Source organism: Echinops telfairi, unplaced genomic scaffold (assembly GCF_000313985.2).
Source record: "Echinops telfairi isolate 266 unplaced genomic scaffold, ASM31398v2 ScPeMD7_7420;HRSCAF=8458, whole genome shotgun sequence".
NCBI classification, from domain to species: Eukaryota; Metazoa; Chordata; class Mammalia; order Afrosoricida; family Tenrecidae; genus Echinops; species Echinops telfairi.
This window is the reverse complement of record NW_022111320.1, coordinates 39,959,319-39,971,560: the sequence shown is the minus strand read 5'-3', so window position 1 is coordinate 39,971,560 and position 12,242 is coordinate 39,959,319. Positions and strand designations below refer to the sequence as shown.

The 12,242-nt window shown below is 37.7% G+C and overlaps 1 protein-coding gene across 1 annotated transcript in view; it reads left to right on the top strand.

Moving 5' to 3' along the window:
- The window catches only part of KCNH8 (potassium voltage-gated channel subfamily H member 8), a 420,233-nt gene that overhangs the window by 392,383 nt on the left and 15,608 nt on the right, over window positions 1-12,242 (top strand). The window contains exons 14-15 of the mRNA XM_004704022.2: window positions 816-922; window positions 3,271-3,347. Of these exons, the coding sequence (XP_004704079.1) occupies window positions 816-922; window positions 3,271-3,347 (184 nt within the window). The remainder of the gene's footprint in view (window positions 1-815; window positions 923-3,270; window positions 3,348-12,242) is intronic.

Here is a 12,242-nt window from a genome sequence, read left to right as displayed (position 1 = left end):
TTTTATTACTTTTGTATTAAAATGTTCTATAATTAACTTGTTTTTTATTTTTACCATATTATTAAGGACTGTGTTAGACATGGTTCACTAAGAAAAGCAGACTGGCTAAAGTCCTGACAGGAATACAAATATATTTCTTCAGCCCTCACATTCAGAGTTTTGTCCAAGTCCAGAATGGAAATGTCACTCAGGCTATTTTCAGTGATGTTATAATAATACCTTAACATAGTTTCTTACTAGATTGGGTAGTGGTATAATATGAATTTAAGAAGTGAAATTCTGGATCTTAAAGTTGGGAATATGAAAATAAATGAGTCTAAATCTTACGGCAACATTGTCCAGTAGAAACAGAATATAAGCTGAAATTTTGGGCTGCATGTCATTTAATTTTTTCACAGAGCCCCAGTAAAATATTTAAAAATCAGATGAAATGAATTTTAATCACATATATGTTATTTGAAGCAAATATATTAAAACGCTGCCCTTTTAAGGATAGCCAATTAAAATGTTACTAAGAGATGTAATTTTTAATCCTTTTCTTTTCTAATTCTGTGTTTTACAGTTTCAGCCTATCTCAAGTGCTCTAGGTACATTGTGCTCAATCGCCATAGAAGGTTAATTGTTACCAACTCCACAGGACAAGTCTAAAGTAGCTAGAACTTAGGTACATAGCACAATATTTTAAAAGAAATGTATTTCCGTAAACCTGAGACCCATTAATTTAAATACCCAATCATTTGAAGTAAAGCATCCTTTCTTTTGTACAGAACGTTTTCCTTTTCTTCAAACAGACTGTTTTCCTTTATTTTACACAGAATTGTCGATGGAATTGAAGATGGAAACAGCAGTGAAGAGAGCCAGACTTTTGACTTCGGCTCTGAACGAATCAGGCCAGAGCCCAGAATTTCCCCACCTCTCGGAGGTGAGCTCCATCTATATCGAGTCTTCTCGCAAGGGGCAGTTTTGCTTTTCAAATTGTGATGTTTGGCACAAGCATTGTTTTGCTTTCCCATGCAGCGTTTTCTCCATGCAATAGAACGTTACCAATACCTGAGGTAATTTTATTTGAGTCTATGCTGTCTCCAAGTTGGAATGATAGCATTTACTATTGTTCCTCTGTCCAAGCTAGATGCCCTACTATTTAACAGGTAAATAGCACCCCAGAAGACTCAAATTCCTATGATTCGTCAGAGGTTAAACATGCCTTCTTATTTTAAATACACACTAACCCACAAAAACAACCTTATCCAGAGGAAATGCACTGTTGCTTGTGTACTGGAGGAACAATGGTTGTATTTGGTGTGAAGTTATTGACTTGCAGTTTGTCATGGAATAAGCAGTTTTAGATGGATCTGAGCAATTTAAAAATGATGGAGAATGATATGAACCTTTAACATCCAGTCGCCAGCAGATGAAGGTAAGGGTACCCTCAAAATAAACCTTAGGCCCTCTCCTTCCCTTTCTGTCTTAAAGTCAATGGTTATTCAAAGGAATCTGTCAACATGACAAAGGCCAGAAAGGACACAAAAGAAAACAAACTAAATACAAATCCAGACCTGTATCTTATGAAGAGAGAGAAATAAACAATTGTCGAATCATCCAATCAAAAACAAGCCAGCTACCAGATGCAAAGGCAACACCATCCCTGCCCACCTTCTCCTCTTCCCATTCAACGCTGAGACCTTTTCTGTCACTAGCTTCTACTAATCAGTGAGTTTACCTATGGACAAACTCACATCCAATAAAGATAGTGAATTGTGCAGCGCTGTGGGTGGGTCATTGGTGACTGCCTCCGTGTTCCCTGGGAGTCAACAATTGTTCTCTGTGCACACTAGCTCTAGGAAAACCTACAGTCCTATCAGAATCCATCCATGACAGGGAGAGGGCTATGTTCGAGGGAGAGTATAGAAGTTAGTCAACCATTCAGATTAATAAGTGCATTTGATCTACAGGGTGTACACAAGGCATATAAAAGATGGTGCTAGCCATTGTGGTGGTGGATTTCAGTTGGAAGTTTTCCCTGTTGGCTCATCTGGAAATAACATAGAAAGGCTCACTGTTTATTGACCTACTTTAGAGTTCACTGGCCTTAAATGTCTTTCTTTTATTCTCACAGTTATGTCAAATTATCCATTCAAGTAGCATTTTTCTTGGTTCTTCCTCATAAATTTCTCCTGGTTTTATCCATTTTTACTACCAAATTTCTATTTCTTGTATCTATGTCTTGGCTCGATTACTACCAAAATACCTGCTTTAGCCTCACACTGTAATCAATGAAATGTGAACTTTCTAAAAATTGAAATTTATTCTTTTTTTTTTAATTTTAATCATTTTATTGGGGGCTCATACAACTCTTATCGCAATCCATCCATCCATTGTGTCAAGCACATTTGTACATTTGTTGCCATCATCATTCTCAAAACATTTGCTTTCTACTTGAGTCCAAATTTATTCTTATTACGATACTCCTATATATCTTGACAGAAAAGCTGGTGGTTTCAAATTGATGATCTTCCCAACAAGAAAAACTTACAGTCTCATAAGCCCACAGGGGCAGCTCTGCTCTGTCCTTTGGGATCACTATGAGTTGGCAATGAGTGTGTGTGTGTGTGTGTGTGTGTGTGTGTGTGTGTGTGTGTGTCTATATCTATATAACCCTCCAATGTTTTCTCCTTGCCCTTTGGACAAAACCCAAACTTCTTTTGCATTTTAAATGTCTACACTCGAAGTTCCATGAAGGGAAAATTTATTTATTTTCTTTGTAACAGTTTCCTCTCAAGGAGTCCTGACCTATTCTAGGTGCGGCTTTGCATTCATTTGTTGAGTGAACAGATCGCCTCTGCAAACTAGACCCTTTCGGATGGTTGGAATGATTAGATTTCAAATACCAACCTGGTAGCCTGTGGTGAACTGCCTTCAGCAGAGCTTCTAGACTAAAATAGTCCAGGAATTAGCTGCTGAAAAATGTATGAATAGCCGCAGAGTAGTGTCCGCTGTGGTGCCACCTTGACTATGGTGGTGATTGGGATCAGGGAAAGGGAGATTTGCCATCCAATCAATTGTGGTCATGATCACCACCCTGATACGTGCCTAGCTCTATAGCGTGTATCAGGTGCTATCAAAGGAGTATAAGAAAAGTGCCCCAGTTGGGCAAAGCCCATAGTGCCCAGCATCAGTAAAGAGTGAGGGTGATAGCTGAGCTTCCCTCCCGAATCCTGGCACGTGAGTTCTCTTCCGAACGGACTCACTTGTGGGTTTGTTGCTTTTCAGACCCGGAGATCGGAGCAGCTGTTCTCTTCATCAAAGCCGAGGAAACCACGCAGCAAATTAACAAACTCAACAGTGAGGTATGGGGGTTTCTTCCTTCTATGGGCTGATTGGACAGGTAAAAGGATTTATAAATACTAACCACTGAAGGACACAGTATAATATATTGATCACTAGCATGCATTCGATTGTCAATCTACAATTATCCTAATAGTAATTGTGTGACTTTTAACAAGTCACTTAGTCTCTCTAAAGCTCCATTCTTCCATGTGTAAAAAGGAGGTCATGCGAGGGTGTTCAAAATTTCATAGAAAAGTGGAATTAAAAGATAGTGGAATTTCTACATGAATATTTTGAAACTCTCCCCCTCCCCTTCCTGACATTGCTTAGCTTGTGACTCAAAGTGAAAATTAAATGAGAAAATCTAGGCAAAGAATTTAGCATAAATGGAGCACTAAAGAGGTGATTTTTTAATACCTCATACTTTAAAGATATTGTTTTAATTGGGGGTCTTCTGTCATGCAATTTTTAATGGTGTAACCAAGAATATTGGTCCAAATGTCATTGTTATTGCCTGGATCAGACAGTCATTATAATTGCCTGTTCCCTTTATCTGGTACATACTTGCTTTCTAACCTTGATGCAGTTATTTTACCTTTCTATGTCTTACTACTTATGCATGTTAGATAAGGTAATTCAGATTTTTGTAACAACTTTACATATCATAAAATTTACCCTTTCCAAGTGCACAGTTAAACGGCCTTAGTAATTTTATCAAGTGGTTCAATGATCATCACCAGTTTAAAAATATTTTCATTTGACCATTTACAGTTAATCTTCATTCTCTCCCCAGCCCCAAGCAAGCACTATTGTAATTTATGTATCTCTAAAGGTGTCTTTTTTGCATATTTCACATAAAGAAATAAAATAATATTTTGATCACTGACTTCGTATAAGTTCTCCTAGCCAAGACAGAAATGACTTGGGTACAAATACATAGTTCATTTGGCAGGTGATCAAGGAAGCTTTCTGAACAAGTGAAGAAGTCAGAGAGGGAAAAAGGAAAGTCAACAGAGATTGTGCTCATGAGAGTGGCTGTCACAAACAACTGGGGCTCAGCCCTGCTACAGATCTTTGAGAGGCTGGATGGGTTATACTTGACCCATCGAGGAGCATGGAAAGTGAAGTTCAGGTGTCTAACAGCAGAAGAGGCAAAAAAACCAATTTCCAGCAGGAATATTCAAGACTAGGAGGGCCTCTTTAGTGACCTCCTGGTATTCCTAGGCCAAAGATCTATGGGCAGGGATAGAGTCTACAACAAAATACACTTCTAGGTTTAACATGTTAGATTACACTGGTCAACACACATTTCTGGGTATGTTTGGCCTGCTGCTGATTCAAATAAATAAATATAAGGCACCAGTTTTCCCCTATTGGCTTTAGTTTTTTAAATATAGAACCATATGCCTTCTACCATTCTTCACACTGGCAATAAAAAAGCAAGATGTTTTAATGAAGTGTTAGCTAGCCTGAGATAGAGGAAGTGCACACAGGCTTTAGTTAAAGCTGTTTGTTTTGTACTAAATATTTAGGTCAAGTTATACTTCCCCTGGTATCCTTTGATCCAAAGATATATTTGAATGGAGTCAATTACATGAACTTGAAATTTTCCCCGGTATCACTTCACCTTTATTACGAACAGACTAACAGGCAGTTACAATTTGTTATCTTAAACCAGGGCCAGAACTCAGGGCTACTCCACAATCAATAAGGAGCCCTGATGGCTTAGTGGGTTACGTGTTTCACTGCTAAGTGCAGGGTCAGTTCTTTGAGCCCGCAGCCACTCTGCAAGAGAAAGATGAGACTTACTGCTCTCCAATGATTGACAGCCTCCGAAACCCACATGAGGAGTTTCTCTGTGTCCGATAGGGTCAATATGCATTGTAACCCACTGACTGGTAGTGAATTGGTCCAATAGAGATCCAAGTGTTCTGAAATGCCACATGGGTCTATCAGAGTTCAACCACCTTTACTAAAATTAAAATGTTCCAGGCTTTTTATAAGGTGGCACAACTTCTCCACCTGTGCACAGAAAATCTTAAAAGACAATTTTCCTTATAAAGGATGTTGGCGTCAACCTCACCCCTGAAACATTTAACATGGATTATCCATTGACCTTTCTACATTCAAACGTGTTCTGAAATGTTTAGTGCATAATTTAAGGAAGAAAAATATAGATTTAGCAGATTTTCAAAATATTTATGAAAATTGCTGTGAAGTCTGACATTTTTGATGCTCTAAATTTCCCTCACACCTCCATCTCTGTACCTTTTCCATTTTCTTTTTTATTGCCCATGATTTTCAAGCTGTGCTCTGGTTTTCTGGTATGCACCTTGTCTCAATTGATTGCACAGTCTCCTATTTCAAAAAGAAAAACCTGCTGCCGTCTAATCAATTCTAACTCACCTATAGAACAAAGATAAACCTATAGTTTATCTTGTGACCCTATAGAACAAAGATAAACTGCCCCTTTAGGTTTCTAAACCTTTAAATCTTTCAAAGATGCAAAGTGACTGGTGGGTTCGAACCACTGACCTTATGATTGGCATCAAAATGTCTAACTAACTAGCCACTGTGAGTCTATGGACAGCTTCCCTGGATGTCCCTTAGTACCTAATTCTTTTTCAAATATGTCTTAACTTTTTGTTTAATCCTGTGACATGTGGTCTGAATTCTCACATTTAAAACTACAATTATAACTTAACAGCTGGAAATAGAGTGGAGCACTATATCTAAGAAACTAAAACAGATTTTCTGAATTAGTGCCCCTAGTAATCCCAGGAAGAGGCCTAGAATCCAAGACACCAAAGAAATAATTTTTTTTTTTGGTTGGCCTGTGTTATCTCATTATTTCTTAGAGGAAAATGTAACCATGTGATAGTAGAATTTGGGGAAAATGAAATTCATATAATCAGCTTCCAAATATCTGTCATAATAGGATTCTGCAGCTTGTTGTAAAATGCACAGATTTTCCTTAAAACTATTTCTTCACCTAAGTGAAGATTTATGGTTTGCTGCCATCTCTCGCACACCTGCACTCTCTGGGGAAGGGTTGCTAACAAGAAGGCAGAGGACCAAAGGGCAGACTAACAAGACAGAAAAGAAAAATTACATGAGCCACTCTCTGGATGCTAAGTCCTTAAATCACAAGAACCTGAGCATATGCCGGGTCATCCACATGGCTTCTTGTTAAAAATACACCAAAAAAACCAAATTTTTTTTTAATGCCTGTGGAGGAACTGGTTGTTACCCATCTATTTACAACCTTCTCTTCAGATATTTTTTCCTTAACTAAAAAGGACCATTAATGCCATTTGAATTCTTCTCCCCTGCATTTTGAAAGAGCACTTGATAGTTTCTGTAACTGATTGAGTATTGGAGTTAGTGATTCTTCTGAAAATTAAAAAAAAAAAGTATTCTTCATCTTTTAGAAAGCAGATAGTGTTTCTATATTAAGGCATGTATCCACACACTATAATTTTTTGACTATGTGGGCTAGTTGTAGATGCCTTAAATCAGATAACCACTTAAAACAAACAAACAATTATATCCACAATAATTCTGTATTCATGATTGCTTTTCTAGCAAAAAGACATACATTTTTTATCTTGTCATTCTCTGAAAGAAAAACAGGATAAAATATCATGTATCCAACTATCTTTTCCTAATCCGTCCATTTTTGTGTTTGGAGAGATATCTTGACATCTTCATACTTAAAGCTAAAGTAGAAAAATCGTATCCTTTACACATAGTTTATATAAAAGGATCCTTTATATGATCCTTGGCAAATTACAAGGCTTGAAACGGTGAGATAATCTTCTTCTAACCTATGTTTGTTCTTCATATCTCCTACAACGTAATTTTTCTTTGTTGTTCTTGAGTGCCGGCAAGTCGATTCAAATCTGAACAACGCCATTGGACAGAGTAGAACTACTCCGTAAGGTGTCCTTGGCTATCATATTATGGGATGTATGGGAATAGACTGCCAGGCCTTTCTTCCATGTCTCCGCTGCTGGGTCTTAACCACTGACCTTGTCGCTAGTAGCCAACCACTTCACCAGTGCACCACAGAGATTCTTAAAGAAAAAGAAAATGTGTTCTTTAAAATCTAAGCCTAGCTTTTCTGTTTTGTCTATTTTCTACTTCTCAGATGTATGCTCGTATGATTGTTCAATTTGTTATTTATTCTACTCCTTGTTTAGTCACAAGCAAGACAAGGTGCACCACATAACTATATTTCCCAACTGAGGGAATATCTGAGGCCCTTGCAGACCATGGGTAGCACTGTGTTCAGGGGTAAGCACATAGCATTGAAGAATCCCTATTTGGACACTTGTTCAATGCATTTTTTAAAGTATATTCATGTGTAGATTTCATAATCTGCTGGCTAAATACAGAACAATGATCAGAAAAGGAATAATATTAGTAATAACCTATATCCGCAGAACAGATCAGAGACATTCAAAAGATGTAGGGCAGCCGCTAATAGTGGTCTTTTTGACAACATAGCCACTGCTTCACAGCAGAGGAAGAAGTAGTGTGAATGTAAGGACATGCTTTGAAAACGAGCAACAAAACATCGCCACGGGGGTCGTGGGCTTTGTAAGTCAAATGTTCCACAACTGAAAAGGTTTGTAGGTGAACATGAGAGTACTGACTCCTTTCTAAAATCCGACTGACCCCGATTTTAGTATATTCATGGATTGTACCTTTATCACCAGAATCCATTTCAGACATTTGATGGCTTTGTAGGAAGTTTTGAAATGAAGAAAGGCAAACCCTCCGATGATGTCATTTTTGAGATTGTCATGCCTATTGTCTATCACTTGGAATTTCACATGAATTTATAGACTAGTTTGTCAATTTCTACAAAGAAGTCAAGCTCAAATTTTGATAGCCAATGAGGATAATCTGGAAATCTGTATAAGTAATATGTCCAAGTTTTCCTGGTGAGTAAGTGCTCCACCAACCACTTCCATGGCAGTTTGTAGTACTGTGGTGGCTTGTGTGTCTCTGTGGTGCTGGAAGCTATGTCACTGGTATTTTAAATACCAGCAAGGTCACCCAAAGTAATCAAGTTTCAGCAGAGCTTCCAGAACAGAGTAGAAGAAGGAATAGACTAACCACTTCAGAGGAATTAGCCACTGTAAACCTTGTGTGTCAGTCAGGGTACTTTAAAGAAACAAAGCCACAGAAATTCATGTATAAGGGAGAGTTTTATATAAAGGTTAAATGCACATCAAGAAAACATCCCAACCCAGTGCTGCCCAAGCCCACAAGTCCAACAATAACCCATATGTCCAACACCAATCTACAAAGTCCTCCTCCATCTCACAAAACACACACTATGATGCCGACGGCAGAAGGAAAGCCAAATCTGTGAAAGTGTAAGCATCTCAGTGCTGTCAGAGGTCTCCACACGGCTGCTCCAGCACCCAGAGCATCGGGGTAGGTCCATGTGGCTTCTCCTCGGGGATGTCTTGCAGAAAGTGAGCCTTGCCAGCTGAAGTAGGGAACTGGCTAAGGCACTTCACCCTGGTCCGACCATCAGAAAGCAAGAGACCGGAGAACTAGAAAGGCGAGGCTAACTAAGCCATTTATCCTTCTGCCCTTCGATTAACCCCACATGTGTTTATCGGCCAGGTTGGCACAATAAACTAACTCACCTTGTGATAGCAGTTACACATTGTCAGATACTAAAAATTTTGTGAATAGCAGCAGAATATTGTCAGTCATAGTGTCAGAGGTGAACTCCTCAGGTCAAAGGTACTCAAAACATGAAGAGCAAGAGCCAACCATAATGACATAAATGAAATAAAGGCATCATGACCTTCATATGCGGTTGTAGTATACCTCTAAATGAAAAGGAAAACCTGGAAAAAAGTTAATAATCAGAAAGTGTAATATACAAAGTATGAATCTAGGAAAATTGGAAGTCATCAAAATGAAATAGAAGGCATAAAGATCAATACCCTATGCATTAGTGAGCTAAAGTTAGAGCACCCAATAAAATGATTTTAAAAATAAATAATAAAATGCCATTTTGAATCAGAAAAGTCATATGGCTTGCTCTACCAGGAATTTAAAAGGAATGGTGTCACATTTATCATCAAAAAGGACATTTCAAGACCTATCTTGAAGTACGATTCGGTGATAGGATAGTGTTTATCTTCATGCAGGGAAATCCAGTCGATACAAATATTATTCTCATTTATGCACCAACCACAAAAGCTAGTGTTGCAAAATTGGAGAATCTACCAATGTCTTCAGTATGAAATTGATCAAACATGCAATCAAATTAGACTGATGATTATTGGTGCTGATAATGCAAAAGTTGGAAACAAAGAAAAAGGAAAAATAGTTAGAAAACACGGTCATGGTGCTAGAAATGAACCTGGAGATCGTATGATAGCATTTTGAAGGATTAACTACAGCTCTCATTGCAAATACCTATTTTCCCCCAAAAACACCAAAAGTGACTACACACATGGACTTCTCCAAATGGAATACACAGATATCAAATGGACTACATCTGTGGAAGGCATGATGGGGAAGCTCCATAGCTGCAACTAGCATGATGCCAGCGGCTGACTGAGCCAGACCATCAACTGCACATATGTAAGTTCAGGTTAGAGGTGAAGAGTACAAAAACAAGTCCACGAGAGCCGAAATACAACCTGCAGTCCATCCTGTAAGACTTTAGAGAACACCTCAAGAACAGATTTGATACATCAAACACTAATAACAGAAGATCTGACGAACTGCGGGATGACATCAAGAACAGACCTGAAGAGAGCAAAGGTCACTGAAAGGACAGGAGAGGGAAAAATTAAAGACTGAAACATGCTCTCAATTGTTCAATAGCTACAGCAATGGAAAAAATGAGAAATAAAAGAGTGAAACAGAAAATTTCAAAGGGCAACTTGAGTAAAGTATCATTAAGAAATGTGCAAAGACCTAGGATTATAAAACTAATGGAAGAATGCTCAGAAGAGTTTGTACTGAATGAACTCAAGACAAAATTCAAGCCTAGAGTTGCAATATTGAAAGATTCCATGGTCAAAATATTGAATTATGCAGGTAGCATCAAAAGAAGCTAGAAATCGTATACAGTCACTGTACCAAAAGGAACTCGGCAATGTTCAACCGTTTCAAGAGGTAGCATATGAGCAAAAATCAACGGTATGAAGGAAGAATTGTAAGCTGCATAGAAGGCATTACAGCATTAACCCTGAACACGGCTCCAGGAATCAATGGACTACAAGCTGAAGAAGAACTCACTTATCTATGCCAAGAAAACTGGACCGTGTGAGTGGAAAAAATCTGTATTTATACCCATTCCAAAGAAAGGTGACCCAACAGAATGCACAAATTGTTTTACCGAAGATTGTCTAACAATGGCTGCACATCAGATGGATCTTGGATGAGAGGAGAGAATTCCAGAAAAATGCTTATTTGTGTTATAATATGTTTTGATATGTTATAATATAATATTGATGTGTATAATATAACAGAAGTAGAAATCTTTTTTAAAAATCATTTTATTGGGGGCTCTTACAGCTCTTATAACATTCCATACATCAATTGTATCAAGCATATTTGTACATATGTTGTTATTATCATTTTTCTATACTTTTAATAAACATATTTTTTGAAGAAATTACTGGCTTTACTTTGGCACCAGGCAGTAAATGAAGAATGTATTATACTGACAGCAAAAAATCTATCAATCATTACTAGGTTGATGTCAGAATAATTCAGGAGGGTAAAAAGAAGTATCACTTGAATTTTAGTAACTATTTGTCAGATAATGTATTCAAAACTCTAAGATACATCCAAGTTCATGAATCTCACAATATGATTTTCCAAAAACTACTTGCTCACTTGCAAATGATAAAAGGGACACAATTCATTCTATTTTTTAAAGAAATTTTAAAGGGAATTTTATTTAATTTCCTGCCTTCCTACATTAACTGGGGAAGCCAAATAGTCAATGATGTGAGCATCATTTTGAAATCATTTCAGTCAGGCAAAATAATAGAATTAGCATTATACTATCACCCATTAGCAACTCTCGATGAATTAATGCTGAACTAACCATGCTGTGTGTTCACATTAAAGACCACATACTCCCTGAAAAAACATAACTCCACCTAGAGACTTGTTAAAGAAAAGAATAGGAAATCAAAGGTTCCTTATACTTATTTTTAAACCCTTACTGAAATAATGACACATGATGAGTTAGCCAAGGGACCAGTTCCACAAGAATCAGTACTAATGATCTGACTCTGTGGTCTATGGACAAGCAGCATTGGCTTCAACTGAGGGGTTATTAAAAATGCAGCATCCCTGGCTAATCCTTGGCCTGCTGAATTAGAAAACACCTATGATTAAAGTCCCCAGGTAATTCCTATGCACATTAAAATTGAAGAAGCATTGCTGTATGTAACTGGGGTTCTGCAAGAAGACCTTTTGTTTGGTGATTACTGGCAGCCCTGTGACTTTCTTAGCCAAAGAGCAGTTCATTTACTTATCAAACTTTGTCATGGGGATCAGGAAAATAGGTGTGGAAAGCAGTCAAAAGGGTTATTAAATTACTGTCGTATAGATAAAGTAATAAACTGTGCCCAAAGGCCTGAGCTTGCAGAAATTCAGTGAATCCATGGAAGTAATTATTTGCATCATCTAAAATTGCTCATTTTGGATTGGTAAACTGGTCTTGTAATTATGCTCTTATTATAATTTTAAGAGGCATCAGCTGCACCTGCAAACATAAATTCTTAGGTACTATTCCCGTGTGACCCTGAACTAGCCACTGTACTCCCAACATCCTAGTCCCTGCAGCTGTAGACAAAGATTTACAACTTTCACTGGCAGTGGGATTGAGATCCTCATTAGGATTAAATTTATGCAAG